Raw genomic sequence first — 24564 nt, 5'->3', positions numbered from 1 at the left:
CTATTAAAATCAAGTGTGACAAGCAAGCAGAAAGTATGCATGGCATATCACAGACCATAAAGAAAAACATTTGACCCTTTGTTCTTTTTTTTTGGGGGGGGGGGGTGGGGGTGGGGGGAGAGGGGGAAACGAGAGGAACGAGTGCATAATATATGTAGAAACAAGGTGATTTTGGTACCAAATTTACTCCTACTGGGAGTTCATTTGTCAAAGTACATTCTAGGTCTAAACTATTAAGTACCCTGTAACTTCAGTTTGTGTCAAATTACTGACTAATCTGCATGAATTGAGCCACTTGAGTAGGAGTACTGTACTTTGAGTGTATGTATATCTCAGTTGACTCATCTTGAGCAGTGAGTGTGTACCACTACGTACTGTACACGAGGGTGATATATCTTGTTTAAATATGAGTACGTTGTATGCACAAACTATTTCCCACTGTAAATTGTCATGTACAATCTTATACAGCATGTTCTAAATAAAGCCCATACTCTGGTGCTATGGATTCTTGGCTTTGTACATAATGAATCATTTGTCAGCAAATCTGAAAGTGATTAAAGGCGAAATAAACTATATTTTGCAACACCTACAATGTAAAATGAACGTATCTGATTGATCGATTGCCCGGCGAGTGACATGCAATTAAAAGTACCATTGTATTAGTTTGTCGCTGTCAGCCATGCAATTTTGTTTGAGCAAAAATGGATATGCACAGTATTCCACATTTGCCACGCGCACTGAACAATTACAAGCGCTCTTATATTTGATAAGCATGTATTTTGTGACTCATTTTTGTAAACAACTTAACCGATTGGTCTTGCATAATGTAGTACGTACGTGACACAGTCTTTACTCTTACAATGGAACAAGATTTTGCACTTGCTGAAAGATGAGATGCACTATTCAACTCGACTTCGCCTGGTTGAATAGAGCGCCTCTATCTTTCACCTTTTGCAAAATCTTGTTCCATTGCACTCGTGACAATTCACTACACTATTTGTATGAGATACCAGTACATATAGAGTGCTGTATAGTAATCTAGAAAGCGAATTGTCTACCACGGAAGGTGTGAGTTTTGATATAATTTTACTCCACACATTTGCATGTTAGTGTGGGGTTCTTGAGAATGTCTCTTATGTTGTTTCGTTGTAGCAAGGGGAATGTACCCCAGGGCGTGTCTGTATAAAATGCTACAATTGTATGAATAGCTTTCTTTTCATACTGTGTTTCAATAGTGTAAGAGCCTCAGGGTATTTGATGTTGATTCTACAAGTGGTATTTTAGACTCCACAATTGATCAATTGCAGAGCTGCCAAGTCTCCCTGATTCTGCAGGAGTCTCCCTGAAAATGTCAAAATCTGTTCATGTCTGAATAAGAGAATATTAAAATCTCCCGGATTTGGGAATTATTTTTGCCCACTGAAATGCATGTAACACATACGATATATCCTCGATTGCTGTGTGGAATCTCCCTGATTTGGATGTGGGAATGTTGGCAGACCTGCAATTAGGATTGTATCATAACTATTACCATAATTGTCACCATTAGTCATTACAGAAGTATTGATTGTGCATGGACTACATTTGTATCTGCTACACTATTACCTGACCCCGCAACCAAGTACAGATATTTTCGCGAATGAGGAGGTCACAGACGTATTCACGAGATGTTCTTTTCGCAAATAGACACCAAATGCACCATTACCCTGGTGCATGGAGACATTTTTGCATGTTTTTAAATATGCGGTCTGACCGTTATTTGCAAAATTTGTGAAAATTAAACCCTTTGAAAATAATAGCACAGTAATGCTTCTGACTCAAGGTAGATGCACGATGTATTTCACTAATTATCTGTGATCATTGTTCATCCACTCCTACAGAATGTACTTGTACATCTGACATGTTTTGAAGGAAGGATTGCTTGAGATATTATGTCTTTCTGCAGTGTAAAAAATGTAGTTTTGGCCAGCAAGACTCACAGGAGTCTAGCAGTACCATTTTTCTGTTCTCTGTGGTACAAATGATACAGGGTGGGACATGATTGGAACTTACATTAGCTGCCTCACCTTTGAACTGCGAAATAGGAAAATAGAGGGACATGAAAATGAGTTTTGCTTCCATTTAAAGAAGTGCATACAATGTAGCAATAAAAATGGAGGTGTTACATCCATACATGCCTTTGTACTGTCTATATAGACAGCAATGTAGTAATTTATAGTGTGTTTGAAGTGATCAGCAAATTAAATTGTCCCGACTGTCATGTAAAATGTATATTTCTAATTGTTAATACCCAAGAGAGCAAGAAAGCTTTTACTTTATCAAGCATGTCAGCATGACATTCTATGTTGACAACATGGCATCTGTTTACAACCAGACTACAGTGTATCTAGAGCCTGTGTGCACTTCTACACTAATTATTCAGTGGTCTTCATAACTGTCATTATACCAAGATTAGAATATGGTAAACTTCTATTTGATAGAGATACAAAATGTAACATGTGCACTGATCTCCATGATGGGTTGAATAACATAGGCATCCAGTGGAATCTGAAAACAGTGGTATTCCTGGCAGTAACAAATCTATGAAATATTTTATTTACATGTGCCATCAAACTGGGAAGTTAACCAAGTGAATTGTGGAGGAATAAAATAAAAAAGATTGAATCCATGAAGGGATAACAATATCTGATCATAACATTGTTATTGAGTAGGTTTGGAACATATATATACGATGTACATGTATGTACCATACACACATATACTGTACATGTACGAGTACTGCCAAACCAGTCGGAGCAGCTGCTCAGAATAAACACGGTCTCTCCCAATAGTCCACTGCATGCACCCAGTGCACGAATGTGAATGCTCATCTCTTTATGCGGTGCCCTTGTTACCTTTGGTATTTAAGCGCCTGTTTTGGAGCACCCCTAGCACACGTGCCTCCCCAGAATCAATATGCTTGGCGAGGGTTGTCGAGAGACGGACGGGAGCAGGAGAGAAAGTGGGAGAGGAGAGTAGACTGATACCATCTTCCCATGCACCCCCGTGACATGGCCGTGGGCAGAGACGCATCAGCGGAAAACTGAGATGTGATTGCGCACCACTCTTTCTGGAGGCTTTCAGGGGGATGATCAGTGACCATCTCTCCTCATGGATAGATTCATTATGAATTAAGTCTGTCGCCGTCAATCTGGCACATCGAGAAAATGAGCCCCAATAGACTGGTGATCATTCGCTACTGTTCTCATTGTGTAAACATTTGATAAAAACGAAATAAAACTACATTTAAATTAGTGCACACTTCATCTACGTCATTGCTGAATGGAGTTGCCCTTTTTATCAATTACACTGTACGATGGAAATATAAATCTTTTAATGATACAAAATCAATACCTGCCCTGTTGAGCTTGATTGGGACTGACAGATTTATGCCACCAATACAAGTGCCACTGAAGTGGTTATGTACCATCAGGAGTCTAGCTGATATGTGATCAATCAATTCCTGTATTATAAATAAAGGCAATAAGCTATCAGTGATCAAAGCCAGTTTGTACAATTAGCCCATTAGATAAACCAGTGGAAGGAATCACTAGAGGACAAAAGAGGTTGTGATTGCAGTCATTTTATTATTGTTTGAAGGACATTGCATTCAATTAGTTGATAAAATTTGTGGAAGAAAAGACCAATTGCTAATTATGCCCTATTATAAAGCACGACATAGACTCACTATATTGATTTTACTATATGTTTCTTTTAAAGAGACATAGTAAAATCAACAATAACTTAACGTCTTACAACCTTTCCCAGATGTAAATGTACAGTCAAACCTGCCTTAGCAGCCACCTGTCTATAGCGGCCACTGAAAAATCCCCCAGAGAGAAAAGCCCCGTTAAAGACCCTGTGTATAGTGGCCACCTGTCTAATGCGGCCAGCGGCCTCAAATTTTGTTTCCCACGGTAGATTTTAACCTGTCTATAGCGGCCACAGACCCACATGGAGCCTTAGCCGAGCTGATAATTCATCGTGCTTTTCTGCTTTGTAGCCGTGCCAGTCATTCATGGGCAACGTTCAGTGATTGCTATCGCTACATTCATCACTCGTTCAGTCACAATTGATAATGCACTAGTGTAAAGCTTTCTTCACGACTGTACACATGCTACAGTGCAACAACTTGCTGATAACACCTGCATTGTTCAATGCATGAAGTTCAGTCACTTTCATTTTGTTTGATACAAATTGATTGGAAGTTAGAGGAAAAGAGCTCCATCTACATGTACACTGTAGGGTAGGGTAGCTTTATGCGTGTCCGCTGCCTCTGTCAACTGACCCTACTTGCCTTTCTTTCTTTTTCTTTCTGAATCCAGAATGTGTCAAAGCTGTAGTATTCTCCTAATGTCCAGTGTCAGTGTTTTGTCTGCCATGCTTTGATTTGATGTTGGGAGTCAAAACAGCCATTACTGTGGCTATGCTGGCTTTAAATAATCTAGGAGAACATGCTAGAATACAATTTAAGGCCGTCATGATGAGAAGGTTCAAAGTGTAATTGTGTCATATGGTCGTCATTGTTGGCTTCATACCGTGACTACAGGAGCACATTTTGCAGTGACGAACACTTTTAATGACAAGTGCTACATTGTACAAGTAGCACCAGAATAAACATGTCACAATCTCATGCCATGCTCATGCCATGCTCAATGTGGCATGAATAGCAGTTGTATGTGGTTTATTATTTGCTTTCTTTATTTACAACCTACAACTGTATATTCTTGAAGATTTTTTTTTTCTGTTTGTGTGTTCCTGTGGTAGAAATTACCCATTGATAGAATACAAGTACATGTAGTAATTTCAGTTTGTCTCATTCCTGTCATGGGTAACGAACAGTACAATTGTAGTTGTATTGCATGATAGCCAGTTAAAGCAAGTTGACGTTTTGCCAAGGTTTTCAACCCCCCCCCCCCCCCAGAAAAAAAAAAGATAATTTGTTTTCTCTATTAGTTGTTTCTTTGTAGTATAAAGGTGTTAAGCTTTTATGTATTTGTTTTTGTTTTTGAGAAAGCAAGTTGGAAAGGTACCTAAAGATAAAGGTTAAACAAATGTTTGGATATTAGGATTAACCTCCTGTGAAGGATACAGTATTATGAACATGTTAGGCCTACACTTTGCATTTGACGGTAGAGCACCACAGCATCAGAAAGACGCTGTCAGTGTGACAACAATGAACTGATACCCAAGGGAGGGCAAGGCAAATCGGTATTCTAAAAGGATGCTTGCATAAATGAGTAATGATGCATACAGAGTGACATTTCAGTGTAGGGTTCAGGGCCTTCTTTCACAGTTCCCTTGTTACAATGTACATGTTCTGCTTGTGTTGAATAAAAACCATATGTGCTAGTGTGCTGAGAAGTCTCCTTGCATTGATGTTCTTATAAAGAAATGCCCTGCAGAGAATAAATCAAATCAAATCAAATCAAATCAAATCAGATCCCCACAAGATGCAGTACTATTGTATGTCACTTTCCCAAGTACAATACATTATTGTACATGTAGGATTAAAACGTGCCATTGTGTCAGGGCTTTGCTTTTTGTAGACTCAGATGTTGCATAATTTGTCTTTCTACTGTATTTGGAATATCTCTTGGAAAGGAATCTTGATCGTGCATGCATTAAGATGCCCTGTACATACATACACTGTACAGTATATGCTGTATGTCTTCCCTTTGTGAATTCGACTTGTTCCTTCTGTGCTGCGTCACTTCATCTCGTACCCAGGCAGCTGCACAGTTCTTCATAGTGCTTGTATGAATTTCTCAATGAGATGCTGCAACCTGCTGCTCTATATTAAAAACCAGTAGGCCACCATGTTTGGGATTATGCTATCCTTGTAGATGACAGTAGACATTTACAGTGCATATGACATTTTTGGAAGTTACATGTAGATCTTTGGAAGGTTATAAGCACCAATTCTTACATGTTGTTTGCATCGCAGAATCTAAAGAGTGAGGTTGGAATTGTGCATACAATGGACAGGTGTACAGTGTACGTGTGGTTTTATTCGTGTGTGCGCTCTTGCCTGTTTGACTCATAGTACTATTTTAAAGTACTGTCATGTGCGATTTTCTCTTTATGTGCCACGTTCGCACCTCCAACTCAGTCGACAGCGAACTTCGCATATTCTGCTCAAAAGCACAAAGCCACTAAAACGGACTGATAAATCGCCAAATGCCACAGTACAATAAAAGCGTGTCTCGTGATTCCATTCCTGCCACAGGTAGCTTGATTTTATGTGGTGATTGGCTATCAAGTGGTGTTCCCTACTGCATTTGCGAGTAAATTCTAAGTAAGTTTCTGGCACTGTTTTGCGTGCAAAAGTAATGCCTCTTCAATGGCTACTGGTCATTTGAAAGAAAAACGATCGTAAATTTGTCATACAATTCACATCAAAGCAAAGTTTGGCATTTTCTCGACAATTTTGCTCATTACATTTCCAGGGTAACAAAAATCTACTTTAACTTAAAGAGATTTGAAAAGAGGATTGTTTCTCCAAAGCATGGCTACTGGTGTCTGAGAATTTATGTGGCACACAGGGGGTTTACACCATGGCACATAAAGAGTTATTTGGTCACTGTACATGTACCTTGGGCTTCTAACAAACACAAATTTTTAAGGACAAGTTCACCTTCATAAACATAAGGATTGAGAGAATGTAGCAATATTAGGAGAACACATCATTGAAAGTTTGAGGAAAATCAGACAATCCGTTCAAAAGTTATGAATTTTTGAAGTTTTTGTGCAGTAACCGCTGGATGAGAAGACTACTGCAGTGTATGAATAACTTAGATGTCACATGCGTACAACAATATAAGGAAAATATAAAGAGAATTTCACAAAATGCCATCTTTTGAAAAAAGTACACATTCCCCTGACTCGTTACCGACAAATGTTATGGGTAATATTATTCCCCCTGCCTTTAGAAAGAGGCAAGTCGAGAGCTCTTTTACTATGCGAAAAAAGTGAAAATATGTTGAATTTTCTTTTACATTTTCGTTATACTGTTGTACGCATATGACTCACAAGCTGTAGTAGTCTCCTCATCCAGCGGTTCCAACACAAAAATTTTAAAAGTTCATAACTTCTGCATCGATTGTCCAATTTTCCTCAAACTTTCACTGATGTGTTCTACTAATATTGTTGCATTCTCTCAATCCTTATGTTTATGAAGGTGAACTTGTCCTTTAAGGATAAGGACAAAAGAATAGCACTGACAGAAAGCAATTTGCACCTGTACTCAATTTTCCCTCAGTTTTGATTATAGTTAAGATGAGCTTTGATAAACATTTGTGAGTGAAACTTGTCAAGACTGCTTTGTGACACACCTTGACATGATTATAGAAGAAAGTCAACACATACAATATGTATGTATACACACACACACACACACACACACACACACACACACACACACACACACACACACATATTATGGGAGTAGAATGTACTGTGATACTGTTCCTGTGTATAGTGTATAGTACATGTACACTGTACATGCAGTTAATACACTGTAAGTTGAGTTTACATTAATTACATAAAAATGCAGTTCTGTTGATTGTGAAAAGAAAGTTTATGTTTCAAGGAAGGGGATAGAATACATATGTACGTGTAGTAATGGTATCCTGTCCCGGGATTTGAAGATTTTAGAAGAGGTTTAATAGATGTCATTTGGTAGAAAATTGCATGATATGTAGGAATGCTTTTGCTCTTCTGCTAGTTTTATAGATTATGTTGAATAAATTATTTTCATAATGAACATTGTACATGCAGACCAGCACAAGTTGTACTACAAAAAGTGTACATGCATGTGTAAAAGTGTCTGCAAAGAGCACTGTGGACTTATCAGGGTGATGGACATCTTCATAAAGACATTGCTGCTACAGATTTGTTGTATACGGCATATTCGGCTAGGGAGTATAATTGTTTTTTTTTTGGTAAATCGGGACTTCGCGACGATTTTGCAAATGGTTAAATGCACACTCATAAAGCACTGTACTGAACAGAAAAATGTCATCATGCATGTCACATTCATAATGAGATCAGAGTTACATAATGTCACACATTGATTCGCAAATAGCACCCGACTTGTGAAATTCGTGAGTATGAAAACCTCACGAAATACAAGGCATCCAGTGGGAGAAACCCTAACAAATATTTAATACATCCCACCGTGCCTGCTTGGCTTTTCTCCAGAAGAATGGCAGATTGATCGACCGCTGAAATGGAACTCCCATACAAACACAGGCTGCTATATAAAGCAGTGTACATTTCATGGATGACAAACCTAGCAGGAAATGAGAACTACTCTTGGCCACCACAGTGATGACCAAGGTAGCAGTCAGTGGATTAGTTCCTCTTCTGCTATTCTGTCTTGCTGCCTCCTCCTCCCCACCCCCCACCCCTCACTTGTTCCAAGCTGGCTCAAATTTCCATGTATCTGGTGCTCACATTGTTTAATTAGACATTCACACAATACCCAGTACAATGTACAATGTGTAACTCCTAGCACATTCCCCTCTACAAGCATTGGAAGTCTGATATACGGTGCAACCTCTTACTTCCCAAAGAGTTAAGGCCTTCATTGATAGAATGACAGGATATACATTTACATTATGTACGGGTATGATTACAGGATGTACATTGTAGCTGAAATCATCAGGTACAGACTGTACCAAATGGTAATGCAAGTGAAACCTGCAAGGGAAGTGCATGTATTCATACAAGTGGCACTCCTTGAGAACTGTTTGTGGCTTGGTTTTAAGACGAGTTGATGGGCTTCATACACTGTAGAAGCATTGTACAGATGTAGATATCTTGCTTCCATTGTTGACTGATGACGACCCAACCTTTGTTGTGATGTCAATAGCCATCTTGAGAAGCATGACCTTAAATTCAAGGAACTTTAGGAAGGAACTCAAGTTAGACCTCTTACGATATTATATACATTGCTGTATCATAGGCCTTTATTATTATTTTATCAAGCTGTGTATTGCTACAAGTTAAATGTAACCTTCATTGCTAGCGTCACAGGGAGGAACAATGCCATGGAGTGTTGTGTATGTGCGTCACAAGGATCCATACAAATAATACATTTGTTTGTGTGTGTGTGTGTAACTCTTTCCTGCACAGACATGGAGTAGAGAAGGGAAGGGAAGGGAACAAGGCAGACATCACTCACTGTTCCTCTGAGAATAGATTGACATGTTACCAACACTGATGACATTACACATTAACAAATATACCAACTGTAACTTTTTTTTCCAGTATTTTGAAATGCTTTTGTTTTGTTTTCTGTTTGTCTTTGTTTTTGTTTTGCAAAATATACTGCAGTTTTCGTGGCAAATACTGGTTTTTTTTTTCCAAATCGTAACCACAAATATATATTGCAGAAAAGGTTAAAATACAGTTGTACATTTTCTCCACCAAAATGCACTTGCTAGACCTGAGAATCTTGCAGTCACTTTTACAATACTCTACAAGGTGGGGTGGACTTCCCTGCATTGATTTATCAGCCATATGAGGCAGTGATGAGATTTTGGGGGTTGTGTTTAAATTCCTTTTTCCAATTATTTCTTTGAAGTCTGATCAGCCAAGGTGGGACCAATTTTTAGATCGACTGTCAAAGTTTATTTAGGAGATAATGAGGGGAGATGTTAGTATGATGTATGATTGATATCATGGACTTGATTTGTAGGAAGCTCTAAACATAACGCTTGCATCTTTTAGAGAATCATCGTTCCCAATGACTGGATTTCTACAGAGGGATTTATAGAACTGGTCATGGTATAGATTGTTAGAGCTTTTTTCAATTGAAAGCAAAATCTTTTCTTGCTTTACATCATTTGGCCTATAAGATGTAGTTTATTTCAAGTACCGGTACATACTGTATGGTTACAGGTATACAATCTGTTAAATTGTGAGTCATTTACCCTGCTCTCCATATATTTTTTAAGTACATATTATGAAGTTATTTTGTTTTTATTTTGTGTATGTGTTTGTGTATGTGTGTGTGTGTGTGTTTGTGTATGTGTGTGTGTATTAAAAAAAAAATAAAACTGATGTACCAGGTACTTAAAAACTACAGTGTACCAGATGCTATTGTCTACTCATCAAGATTTAGCTATGTTGTGAATACATGTACATAAAAAGTGTGGCATACACATTGTATGGACAATCATGCATTCATTAGATATTTTAATTAATTAGATAATAGGCAACGTAATGTACATGTAGTGTTGGTCCCTATCTTCAGATGATGCAAGGTTGGAAGCACTGTACAGTTTGTACATGAAGTGTAGTGCGTACTGTATGAGGCTTGCAACCATTGGCTCTTGTCATGTTTGCATGCATGCAAGCCTCTCTCCATGAGAGGAGCATCAGCATAGCAACCGGGTTCTCTCTAACCGGCTCCCATCTGAAATGCATGCATGTACGGACGATAGAGTAATGATATGCGTGCATGCACTCCTCACACTCACGCACACAACATCGGGAATTATCGCCACACGGGATCGCTGCTTGTCTTGGACTGTGGAGTCGAGACTAGTGTAGCTCGCTCATGTCAGGATGTGCTAGAAGGGGCGTGCTGAAAACACACACCCACTCACGAGTAGAAAATGCTTGCTTTTAGATGTTTGCCATGCATAAGCTTACAGGCTTGCACCAAACATGGTGCCATGTTAATACAGAGTAAAATGTGTCATGTGCACGCCTCTGATGCCTTTGTGGGTCAGTGTAAATGACTGTCTTTGAGCTAGACTATCTGTGGGTACATGTACTTCACCATCAGACTTTGCCTGATTAAGTGTGTCAGCTTGGTGTAATTATATCCACATCTGTGCATGTTCATTCCTTTTTTAATCATCTGTAGTGAAATGTACTCATCTGCCCAAGAGTTTCATTCCTGATGTCATTCAGTTGTAACTTAACATGACTTGCATGGATTTGAAATATTAACTGATAGCATCTCAACCTAACGACTTTATTGAGGGAAGTCTATTCTGTAGAAATTTTCGCGGTACATTAATTTTCGCGGATTTCGCGCTACGCTCGGCTAGCGCGAATTCAAAAACGCGCGAATATATCTTCACAATTTTCTACGCACATTTTGAACGGGATGAATTGTGTGCGCTTCATCGATGATACTGCTACGTAGTACCATGTACAGGCATGTTTACGCTACTAGTACTGTGCGAAGAGACGATACCCTAGATTGCTGTGTACTGTAGCATGCATGTGTGCACCGCACGCATCGATGCTACAGCTACAGTCCCCCGTGACTACGGTACTAGAGTCACAGCTGTACTACGTATTTGAGTGCTTGTACTCGCAGTCGAGCCGCTCGCTACGTCGCTTGTCGTACGCTGGCATAGCAAGCTATGTAACAGAGGCTTTGGATGAAAGCAGTGAATGTGTACTACAGTAAAGTAACCTGCTGCGGAGCGCGAATTTAAGAACCCGCGAATACGTTTTCGAGCCGCTCAGCGCGAAAAATTAATCGCGCGAAAATATTGACGTTTACAGTACTGGTACAACGCAGTAATGCATACAATTGTACTTGCACTGTGCTCTTCAATAAAAATGTTGAATATGATTATAGAATGTACATTCATTCATTGTCAGTTTCATACTGCTTGCACACTATAGAAGTACTGTGCAGTGTTTACTTCAACATTGCTTGCTTTGTAGCACTTTTGATTTGTACATTATATGTGTATAATGTTTTGGTTGAAATAATCACATTTCATCCTTCAATTTATGCATTTTTTGCCAAGGTAATTTATAAATGTTGCCTTTGCTTTCATATCTGTGTACAGCTCGCGGCACCAGACCCGGAAAGAATGTTCAATTGACGGAGGCAGATATCCGTGGTCTCTGTCTGAAGTCGAGAGAAATCTTCCTCAGTCAACCCAATCTGCTGGAATTGGAGGCACCTTTGAAGATCTGTGGTAAGTGGGCAAGGTGCAAGATTTCTAGCAGTTCTGTGGGTGGGTTATTGTTAGGGGGTGTGTTATACAATGTGCAGCTGCTGTGTAATTTGCTATTTTGGGGGTATGAGTCAAGTGTTACATATTGTGTTTTAGACTATGCATGTGTAGACTAGCCTTTGATGACCTCTGGATTTTCACAGTGAAGGTATTAGAAAATGAAATCAACAGGAAACAAAAACAAATTAAACTAAAAACTAAGTGGTAACTTTGCTTTTGTTGGTGTGTGTGTGTGTGTGTGTGGGGGGGGGGGAGGTTGAATAAGGTCTCAGATACCGTTAAAAGTGTCCTTACAGTATGCTGGAAAAACAGGATGCTTTGCCCGACTGCTAAGTGTGCATCAGTCCAGAAAGAGAAGCGGTCATGTTTTCTTTTTCAAGTTTGCCCTTAAAAGTGTGGGAAAAGGATGTGTACTTGGAACTAAGTTTAGATATCCAAGCAGACTTCCTGTATATTTTTTGGAGCCCTCTTGCACTGTATGCAGACTGCCTGTCTAAATGTCCATGCTGGCCTGTCTGGTTTCTCCTGTGCGAGTGGTGGTAGAATGGTTCAGAGGAAAAAAGCAAATGAAACACTATTGAGATGATGTTTTGGAATGCTCTTGATAGTAGCACATCTTTCCCTGTAACAAAAAAAAGAAAAAGAAAAAAGAAGAAGAAGAAGCAAAACAAAACAAATTCAAAAACCACCCAAAAAACAAAACAAAGCAAATACACAAAAAAATCCTCTTCAGCACTAGAGGGCAATGTTCGTGTGGCACTTCAACTTATGTTGCCATCACTGTTAAAACTGATTATCCAGTGTTCATAGATGTTATATTCCATTGACAAGTACATTAAAGGACAAGTTCACCTTCATAAACATAAGGATTGAGAGAATGTAGCAATATTAGTAGAACACATCATTGAAAGTTTGAGGAAAATCGGACAATCCGTTCAAAAGTTATGAATTTTTGAAGTTTTTGTGCAGTAACCGCTGGATGAGAAGACTACTGCAGTGTGTGAAAAACTTAGATGTCACATGCCTACAACAATATAAGGAAAATATAAAGAGAATATCACAAAATTTCATCTTATGAAAAAAGTACACATTCCCCCGACTTGTTACCGACAAATGTTATGGGTAATATTATTCCCCCTGCCTTTAGAAAGAGGCAAGTCAAGTGCTCTTTTATTATGCGAAAAAAGTGAAAATATGTTGAATTTTCTTTATATTTTCTTTATACTGTTGTACGCATATGACTCACAAGCTGTAGTAGTCTCCTCATCCAGCGGTTCCAAAACAGAAATTTTAAAAATTCATAACTTTTGCATCGATTGTCCAATTTTCCTCAAACTTTCACTGATGTGTTCTACTAATATTGTTGCATTCTCTCAATCCTTATGTTTATGAAGGTGAACTTGTCCTTTAACTTGAAATCCCCCCCCCCCCCCCATTTTCCTTCCATATCACCTTTTCTGTGCATACTGTAACTTTAGCAAGATGTTTTTGCAGCATGAATTTTTTGGGGAATTGCCACTGGCATTCAATGCATAAAGTGTGAACAAGAACTTTGGGGTGCATTTTAATTTTGCAAATCTGGGCTCGTGAATTCATGACATTAAAATGCACGCAAGCTTTTCTCATTTTACAGTATTTGATGGCAGCAGGCTCAGCATAGAGCTTTCAAAACATGTCGAATAAGGCTACACTTGTTCAGTGAAGAACTCCTTGTTCGGTTCTTGCTCTTTTTTTTTCCATATAAAATCCTTGATTCTTCATTATCCATCCAGATATATTGTAGCTTCCAGTTACCACAGTGAACCACTCAGTTGCTGGATACTGCTTGTTAAAATAGTATTGAATTCTATGGACATGACTTTATCCAGGATGATAATGCAATTAATAATTTCCAGAGTTGTGCGTGATATACAATGTAGATGGATTTGATGATACCTTTTTTTCTAGAGTTTTCTTAACAATGTACACTGATCAATGATTATTGCGGGGGGGGGGGGGGGGGGGGGGGGGACTGACATGCAGTAATAGCCAACATTCATGTTGTTCTTTGTCACGAGGAGCAGCAGTCTGTTAAGGATCACAGCTTTTATGAGAGATTTTTTACACTGTCAACATCTACAAGTTTTTATTCTATTCACATAGAGGCATTTATAGATTTTATTGCATGAGTTTTTTAGATAAAGACAGGCGGTGTATCGGTGGAGATTAGATTGTACAGTAGGGAGATACAGGAGTCCCATTCAGGTTCTACAATGAAAATTAGCCATTTTGAAAATCTGTTTTTGCAGTGCAATGTGAAAACAGTTGACTCATGTGTGTTGGCAAAAACGCAAATTGTCAGCTCTAGTGGTAACACACATCACAATGTCCTGCAAGGTAAGTGTGAATGGCATACACACCCCCAAAAAATTGTTTCATTAATCTCGTAATGCAGCTTGTCACACAAGGTCTACACATTCTGTTGCCCAGGGTCACACTCTGGTCATTGTTTAGGCATGCACAGTCTGGAGATTCAAAGCGTTCCATGTGCCTCTGAGTGTGTGTGTGTGTGTGTTTTGTTTGTTTTTTGCCAAGTGTGAGTGAAAGCAAATCAAATCAATTTTTGCATTGTGATGCAAACAAACAACAACTGTAATTCCTGTGTGTGAACGCAGCAAGTGATTACATGTGTATGAAGAAAGCGAAGAAAGAAACACCGGAACACATATACATGTATCAATTTATTGGGTACACATTGTTATCTGTTAACATAATCTGTGTGAGGTCATGTGCGCACATACAATGTACACAGACAAACACACACTCACACATACAAGGCAGCTGCAAGCAGTTCGGTTATTCATTTATCTTGATTGGAATACAACCTTACAAAAAGAAAGAAAAAAAAAGAGGGATAGCAAGGAGCACGGCTATAAAAAGGAGTCCCTAGTAATACAGCAAGGTCGTTAGGCTAGGAGATTATTGTTGTTTCTCTGTGATTGTACTTAGCTACATCACATTTTTTCAAGGTTTGTGTTGCTTACTTCACTAGATGCCTGGGTGATAGAAGTTGGTGTGTCAGTCACGTGTTAAGACATGCAATAATTTTATGAAATACATATACAGTGTAGTATTGGTACATTCTGTAAAACCAGAAATTTTCATGAATTTTGCAAGGGGCAAAAGATCCACAGAATTATAATCCATGCAAAAGTTCTTGCCTATACACTTAGGCATTTGATGCAGGTGGCCAGTGAAAATTTTGTGCCCTCAAAAAGGCTATCAACTCCCATTTGCAAAAATGTCATTGCCCAAATATTTCTGATTTTACAGTATACACTGGATGAAGGCTTTGATTTCTTTCTTCTTCCCTTTAAAAGTTACACTTGTTTTTGAAAGTGCATGTATCTCCAAGGCTAAATGAGTGTACTTTACTTCCTATTTGTTCCTTTGCTAGTTCCTGTATTCCCTTCTTGTAGTTTGCTGTCTTCAGACCCCTTGTCCACATGTTTTATTACACATTTTTTCCCAAAAAAAAACTAGATATGATTATTACAGACTATTAAAGCACTCATGTGTGGTGAGTATGTGTTTCTTCTAGTACAATCAGCGCTGAGTACAAGGAACTAAAAAACTTAATGATTGACAGGTCCATTTCAATTCGTTGAGTAGTTTCTTGTCAACCAATCTGACCTGATTCTGTGATGCAAATGTAGAAGGCTGGTCACCTCCATACTACACTTGCTACATGTGGCAGCGCATTACCTGTAGATGTTAATCACATCCTGCAATTTCTGACAAGTTAACTTTCATGTAATTGCATTTTGATCTCATTATAATCAATTGTATTATATTGAATAATACCACAGTAATATTCGTAACCATTTATAGAACAGCTTCAGGAGAAAAAGTGTCCACCTGCAACAATACCCACTGAAGTAGTAATAATATCACAGCATTTCCTGTTGACATGAAGGTATTGTCCAGCTAGAATAGAGCTGAAAGTGCAGTATACCATGTATTATGATTCTTGCAAAAGTAATTTAATATAAATTGTACATTCCGGTTATCAGCAGTTACAAACATGCCTGGTATCATGACACTACTTAAACAAGAGCTGTCATGAGACATTCATGCATCAAAACATGTAACACCAAAAAAGTAAATAACATGCATACAATTTGAGCAGGCCCTGCTGCATCTGGCTATTAAAGCAATGCAGCACAGTTTTATACTGCTCACTGACCAGAATAACACGGTGCGTATGGTACGATCAGAGGAAATCTGGGCAGTTTTCTGGCTTATTTTCATGGTTTGCTGTCAGGGAAAGGCGGAAATGTCATTTGGCAGGTTCCTGTCCAGAGCAGGAAGCTCTCTAATGGAGCGATTTGATGTGCACTTCAAATAGCCATCCCACTATCCTGAAGGCAAGTCTCAATGGGATCCCACAGAGCGCTGTCAAGGGACATGCAAGATCCATGCAAATTTCATATTCCTTGGACCACTTCACTGACAACATTGGGGACTGTACATGTACATGTACAATTGTAGGTCTTATTCTCAGTGCATGAAATAATTTCCCTTCTCAACATACTTGTTTTAAGTGTAGTGTCAGTCAGTGAACAAATTATGTTTTTTACAAAATGGTATTCAATTCTACATGTGTACGTGACAGATTGTCATACAAATTGCATTTTGTATTGCAGTCGTACCAGAAATGCATAGCAATTGAAAATTATTCCGTGTAATGGGAATACTATAATAGTATTAACACCTCTGGATGTTCCTTCAGGATGGCACACTGCAAACATTTGGGACAAGTATTGGAAGTCTTTTAGTTTTGGTGGTAACACTGTACAGCACATTTCTATTCTAAGTAGACTCCTTGAAAGTCCTTTTTTTTTTTTGGTCTACTTGAACAACATGGAATGCGATTCAATTTCCATGCAAAGCCGCTCTGAATGCAAGACAGCAAATGTCTTATGTGCACAAAGACATGACAAGCACCAAAAAGAATTTTGTGCATTGTGTTTTTGGTGAGTCATATGAAGGGAAATGCCCCAAATCGTGATTAGTTTTAGGTAAAATGTTTTTTTGCCAATGCGTCATCAGGATTAATCTTTCACCAAATTGCTTTCCATTCTCCCACACCACCTTCCCCTGGAAAAAACAACAACAAAACAGCATTGTTGCGCCACACATGACTGGCTTTGAGAGGCCGCCAGTCTTCTGCAGACCTCATTTCATGAATAAACTGCTGGGAGTTTGGCTGTGTAAACAGGAAATGCATTATATATTCACCACTTCTAGGGTAATTTTGAATTTTAGTCAGGCATTGTTTTAAAAACCAGGAAAAATCAGATACACATGTAGATGCTACCTGGCTGTGAGTAATTAATACTTTACTTGGTATTTAACCCCCCCCCCCCCAAAAAAAAAAAAAAAATCAAAAAAAAAATAAAAAAAAAAATCAAAAAAAAAATCAAAAAAAAATTGTTTGGAAGAGTTATTTATTTGTTGTGCTCATTGCACAGAACATATAAATGTACAGAAATGCCCGAGCTGTCTTTCCTGTTGCAGTATCTCATGGGAGTATTTGCAACAAAATAAAAGCTGTAAGTTCAAGTATTTTCTCATTAATTTGGATATTAAACATCAAGTCATAAGAAAGCTTACGCAAGCTGCATATTCCAATTCTCACATAAATTGTTCAATCTGCATCTAGCACATCTTGGTGCAAAATGCAGTCCAGTTTCACAGGTGCAAAAATGTGCAATCAACAAAGCTGCAAGTACAGTAGTATCAAATTTTGACAGAAATGCCATCAGTTCTTATTGATCATGCCTAAATCGTTCATACAACATTTACAATCTCTGGGGGTTCGTACATGTATCTTATACCAATTTCGTCGCCTATATGCTAAAGCTCGTTAGTTCTTATTATTCTTGATAGAAAATTATCGAGAATGAATTGCGCAATTTATTTTTTTCCCCTCGTGATCCATCACATGAATACCTAAATGACTGCTTTAATTTGTGCAGAGTTATGACTGACGTTCACATGGAAAATTAGAACTGCTGCTCGTAAAATCTGTTATCACTACAGATCTCATGTTGTCAGATGTTGTAAAAAAAAAAACTCAACTGAGTCCTTTCAGTGACCCTATGTAGTTCATTCTGATATATTGGAATAGGTTGTGTGAATACACATAAATTGGGATGTGGTTGACATGGGAAGAAAAACCCTGCCTGCCATACAGGGTCATTTGTGTGGTCTGTCAGGCTGTCACACAAACTTGAATACTTAGGGATGTCATAGAGCAGTTTGTGGGTTTAACCTGTGAGTGAAGACGTCAACGGAAGAGCAGATGCAAAGCTTATTCATGCGTAGAGTCATCAATATGCAGAGAAATGGGAGGCCACCGTGGTCACAAGTGGGTGACTGCAAAAATATGAGAGATAAAAATAAAAGCCTTCAGACTGTGGTCTTGGGTTAGAGATACACAATGTACATAAAACTGCAAATGCTACCAAGCAAAGATGAGAAAATTTGCATTTGGTGTGTTTTATTGGATGTAAGCCATGTCACTTTGCTTCAAAATACCATTGATGGAAGAACTGCACTTAGTGTGGAATATTAATGTACAGTAGTTTTACCATAGTCCCCTTAATCATACTTGTAATTCCTTTGAAGCATTAAAACATCAATACAATGAAACATTACGTCAATCAGTATTGAAATATGAGGAGTCCTGTAATCATACAGTAGGTAGCATGTCTTTCTTAGCTGTTAAATCATGCAAGCTGTCACCTTTGTTGCTTGTTTTTAACATATGTGTATGTAGTCAAGGAATATGGTATATAATAAATGAGTCACACAGGGAGATAAGCACCATCAGTTGGTTCACTGCAAATGAGGACAGAAATAAACGAAAAAGATGTTGCACAATAAACTGTACAGGGCAAGTCCAAGATAACACGCGCGTTACGTATGGGACATTCAGAGACTTTTATGACCTGAAAAATAGTGTTAATGGCCTTTGATCATATTGAAATTTATCATGGTGATTGATATCTAGGAGAAGTATAATCATGTAAAAAATTGAGAAAAATGACCTTGACAATTATATTCTAGAAGAGAAAATATGTGCCGTTACGTATGGGACCAGAAAAATTTTGTTTTTTTGAACATTTTTTTCAACCTCAAAACTCTCTGAAAGTATTTCATTCTACAACTTGTAAGTCACTGTGATGAGAGTCACAACACTCAAGATTATCACAGGTAAGTTTCATGTCATTAGGCAAAAAGCTCTAATTACAGGTTCTAATTACAGGCAGACATGACGTGTTACGTATGGGACAGTTACGTATGGGACACTTTGTCCCCCATTCATTTAGTGTGTGGAGAACCATGTTATTGGGTATTTTGCATAATTATTGAAGTAAAATCAGTTGAAACTACTCAAATATTGATCCAAATTGTCAAGGAAACAATGTTCCCCAAATATTCACCATCATAGTCATATTCAATCATATTTTTATATTTTTATGACCAACCTGAGTATGCATGCCCTTTGTCCCCCATTCGTTTAGTGTGTGGAGAACCATGTTTATGGGTATTTTGCAAAATAATTTTGCAAAATACCCATAAACAAATTTTTTTGCATAATTATTGAGATGGAATCAGTTGAAATTACTCATATACTGATCCAGATTGTCAAGGGAACAATATCCCCCAAATATTTACCATCATTATCATATTCAATCATATTCTATATTTTTCATGACCAACCTGAGTATGTATGCCCTATTTTCATCAGGATAGTTACTACTAAAAAATTGAATAGTTTAAAGTGTTTACTTCCATTGATGAAGGGCAGTTTGCCATTTAGTTTCAATAAAAAAATAACTTGACACAAGAAATATTAATTTTAATAGATAAGCAATACCTGATGCGTGGAATTCTAATAATCGAGTAGATGTATGATGTCTGTCTAGCAGTCAGGTCATTGATTTGAGTCACACCTCAGTATGTATACCCATGAATTTTGTTGTGGCTACTATTGAAAACTGATAAGGACAATTTGTGTATCACTTGCAATAAAAATAAAATCATTTTACTTTTTTTTTTTGGATATCTCAACCGTTTCAAATTGGATCTCCATCAAATTAACTTTGAATTCCTCTAGTCTTAGAATTGTATGCTCTTTAGTAATTCATATTATTGGTTTCCAGTCATCTCATAAAATGTTGAAAACTGAATCCCCATTTCTACAAAAACTATACCATCCCTTTAATGCTGATTTTCATAAGTGTATTTTGCTATCTTCCCTTCCCCCTTTCTGAAAATTGTTCATTCAAGTACATGTATTGTTTCAAGTGTCTATACCTCAAAAAGTAGCTACAAAGATGGGATGCTTTCTTCAGGATGATTGACCATTTGTGTACTGAGAGACCTTCCCAGCCAGCTACATGCATTTACATGCAATATATATGAGGATGTCCCATACGTAACACATTTGTCCCATACGTAACATTATTTCAATGCCTAATAAAAAATACTTCTTTTACTGTTTTTTCTTTTTTCTATGGTATTTAATTTCTCTAAACAATAAATTAGAACTTTCCAAAAGGGCATTCAAATAACCTTAGCAATTTCAGAAAAAACCTAAAAAAATGACCTCATTTTGTTACGTATGGGACATCTCATGATAGGACACGAGCTAATTTGCATAATCATTTGCATAATCCCTAAATTTTCATACCAAGTTAAACTATTTGATGAACTTCTTATGTCCACATATTAATCAAATATCATTTGCTTTCCTTTGAATAAATATGAATTTTTATAAATGTCCCATACGTAACGCTGTGTTTTACATTTATGCAAATGAAGCCCTTGAAATTTGCATAAATTTACATAATATCATTTTTTCCTCCATGGAAATCAAAACTTCAACTCATAAGCTTCAAAATGATACTAAATATGTCAATATTGAGCAAAGATGAAATTTTGCCTTCTGAGGGGACCTTATCTTGGACTTGCCCTACAATAAACATAGATTCAAGAGTTATGGTATCACGCACTTGAATTTGTATGACCTCGTGCCTGTGCCGTAATCTGTTGTTATCAATCTGCACACATAATCAATATCGAGTCTTATCTCTGTGCCACTCCGTTGCAGGTGACATCCACGGGCAGTACTACGACCTGCTGAGACTCTTTGAATATGGTGGCTTCCCGCCTGAGGCCAACTACCTGTTCCTGGGCGACTACGTAGACAGGGGCAAGCAGTCCCTGGAGACCATCTGCCTGCTGCTAGCCTACAAGATCAAGTTCCCTGAGAACTTCTTCCTCCTGCGGGGCAACCACGAGTGCGCCAGCATCAACAGAATTTACGGATTTTACGATGAATGTAAGCAGCCTTTGCGGTTGATTCCTGTGTGTGTGTGTGTGTGTGTGTGTGTGTGTGTGTGTGTGTGTGTGTGTGTGTGTGTGTGTGTGTGTGTGTGTAGAAGACATTTCTTTGATTCATATTTTGGGGTAGTCTGTAATACTATTTTCCTTGCATTTCCAAGTTTTAAGGGCAGATATTTAAGTTGACTTATCGTGATGTTTGTAAGTTAACCTCAAAACAAAAACAAAAATAAAGCAACACATACATCTAGCATGACAACGGCAACAATAACAACAAGAAAACCCAGCAACAACAAAAATTGCACCTCAGAATACTGTGGTCTCTAGGGAGAGTATAGACTTGGTCCTCTTTCTCATCATGCATTTTGTCACAGGGTGTTGTGGGTGTTTTGTAGATGAGTAATTAACTTGAAGCTCTTACTGGCTGGTAGGATGTGCCCTGGGATTTGCATCATTTGGTCTGCGGTATACACAAGCTGTCAGGGTGACCTCATGGCATACTTACTGTTAATGCAATAGCACAGAGAGTATTCACTTTGGAATGACTCCTTCTCAGTAACAGCCCCTTTGCATACCTTGTCAGGGAGAATACAACCAAGGAGATGTTCTACTATTCTGTGAACATAGTTGTGACTTGTGGGGTGCAAGTCCCCCTTCAAAAACAAAAGAGAAAAAAAAAAATAAAGAAAAAATAATGTGTGAACATTGGATTGGACAATATCATATCAGCCAATATTGCAACCAGTTCTTACCTTGTTGCATTTGATATTAAGAAAGCTAATTGGGCTTCCTGTGTTGTAGGTTCAGAAAACAAAGCGAGACGGTGCTGTTTCAGCTACAGACCTCTGTTCATGGAGTGGCATTAACTCTAGCCCATGGCTTCAGCCTGTTCCTTTCAGTCAGTACAACTTTGCATGGTGTGTGCAAGGAAAAAGATAATGCCTCCACCTATACCTAGAGGAATGTACACCTTTTGTCATTGCAATTCTGGAATTTTCTCATAATCCTATGTTCTTTGCAAATTGCATTCAAATGTGCGCCTGGGGTCAAAATATTCTCGTACATGTCAATAAGAAGAGGAAAAAAAGAAATCTTTCACTTTTATATTCGGGAATGTAACTAATTTTGAATCAAGACTAGGGAGTTCGCACTCTGCACTCAATCATTTGAAGTGCTTGAAATGTAATCGTTATGGTTTGAACACTGACTGTATGGCTGACTTGTACATCATTCCATTAAAAATGATAAGGTAGAATCTGGCTTCATTCACGTTAGAATGAGAGGAATGTTACATTATTAAAATTTAATGTTGAGAAAGAGACAGAGAGAGTGAGAGAGGATGATACAGTGTCCCTGCAGATAGCTTGTCTCTTTTTCCATCAAGCATTTTGGATTCAGTCAAATACAACGTGTACACAAAGAATGCTATTAAAGGTAACACAATCTTTGTCAGTGACAGTGTCCATACATGGATAGACAGGATAGTGATCAGGTGAGATTAACTGGAATGCAGTCAGTTTTGGTTTATTTTGTTCACTTGCTTGCTTGATTTTGTGTAGCAACTGCATACTGTGTGAGGTGGGGGATTAGGTGTACATTTAATCGCCCTTCAAAGCATATGACATTTTATCTTACAAATGTATTGAAGTAGAGTACAGGAATTCAATATCACTGGAAGCTTTAATTGCTGCTGAAGAGATTTTACATAGTTTCTGTGTTAAGTTCCACCTGTACTGAAAAGTTCTAGCTTTTCTGTATATGTTAAAACTGCAGCAAGCAAAAAAAAAAAAAAAAAAATCATTGTGAGGGTAATGATAGTAATCCAAAATCATTTCATAATGCCCATTACGGACTCTACACTTGTTTGACATGAAATCAATGAATTTACATTTTGTGGAAAGCATGTGACAGAACTATTTCTTTACGGGGATTGATTACCCTGTGCAATGTATATTTACATGTGTGTATGTGTGAGTGTGTTTCCATTTGTGTGTGCTTGTTCAGTATGTATATTAACTGATGCTTTAGGACGTTTACAAGTACAAAGTATACCAGTGTGTTCTGAAAAAAGTCTCATTGCATTTTGGCTAGGTGTAATTACTGTTTTGGCTCACTGAAGTTTACTGTGTGAGAACATTGATTGTATGTGAGAACATTGATTGTATGCACAAGGAAGTAACACTAATGTCCTTTTCCATGGTCAGCTGTCTTTTGGCATCTCATAATATATTTCAGGGAGGAACTTGATGCCAGAAAAAAAAAAAAGAAATCATACAGCCAAGAGTAGACATGCTCTGGCTGTTAGTAGGGTTTCCCCCTTTGCCATCTACCAAGTACAGTGTATGTCACATGAATTGACAATTTGAGACTATTGTGTTTGTGAAGCAGTTGTGTTACAAGGCTGTAAAAGCTTTAATTTTTTCCCCCTTGCCTTGCAGGTAAAAGGAGATACAACATCAAGCTGTGGAAAACCTTCACAGACTGCTTCAACTGCTTACCCATCACAGCAATCATTGATGAGAAGATCTTCTGCTGTCATGGAGGTTAGTTTCTTCCCTGTGCCTATTTCAGTTGCTACGTTTGTTTCCCCATCTTTCCCACCCACCCCCATGGAATTGTGTTCCAAAAGGGCAACCAACCGCATCATATTTCATGGATGTTGTCTCACATTGCCATGGTATGCAATGTTTGCAACCGCCAACAAACTGGCGTAGTGTCAGTGAGTCTGTCTGATGCCAACTGAAGCGAGTTTAGAAATGAAGACTGGTGCCAGATTGTGGATTCCCTAGTTTGATGGTCACATTGTAAGTAGGAAGGGAAATCAAGTGGAAACAAATCCTCGTCAAAAGTACAAAGCGGGTTGTCATTCACATTGTGGTTGTTGTGGTTGAACGTTCGTGAGATTCCAAGCCATGTAGGAGGTACTGTGCATTTTGCATGCAAGAGCATCAAGAGAGTCTTTAAAGATTTTACTGTTGGTGAAGTATACTTACTTCCATCTATACATTACAAGACATCTAGATACGTCTTTTGTATGATGATACCACCTGCTTTGAATGTGTGCGGTTTGTAGAAACCCATGTGTAAAGTTAACCTGAGCACATGTTAATGGTGTGTCATCAGACTCAAATTC

General features: G+C 38.1%; 1 protein-coding gene across 1 annotated transcript in view; it reads left to right on the top strand.

Moving 5' to 3' along the window:
* LOC139732618 (serine/threonine-protein phosphatase PP1-gamma catalytic subunit B) overlaps positions 1-24564 on the top strand; it is a 40349-nt gene that overhangs the window by 10974 nt on the left and 4811 nt on the right. Inside the window, exons 2-4 of the mRNA XM_071643474.1 lie at positions 11865-11996; positions 21199-21429; positions 23870-23974. Coding sequence (XP_071499575.1) covers positions 11865-11996; positions 21199-21429; positions 23870-23974 — 468 coding nt within the window. The remainder of the gene's footprint in view (positions 1-11864; positions 11997-21198; positions 21430-23869; positions 23975-24564) is intronic.

Source organism: Diadema antillarum, unplaced genomic scaffold, assembly GCF_040938485.1.
Source record: "Diadema antillarum isolate AM-2024a unplaced genomic scaffold, OU_Dant_1.0 seq00000441_RagTag, whole genome shotgun sequence".
Taxonomy (NCBI): domain Eukaryota; kingdom Metazoa; phylum Echinodermata; class Echinoidea; order Diadematoida; family Diadematidae; genus Diadema; species Diadema antillarum.
Note: the sequence above shows the minus strand (reverse complement) of the source record. Positions and strands in the feature narration are given on the sequence as shown.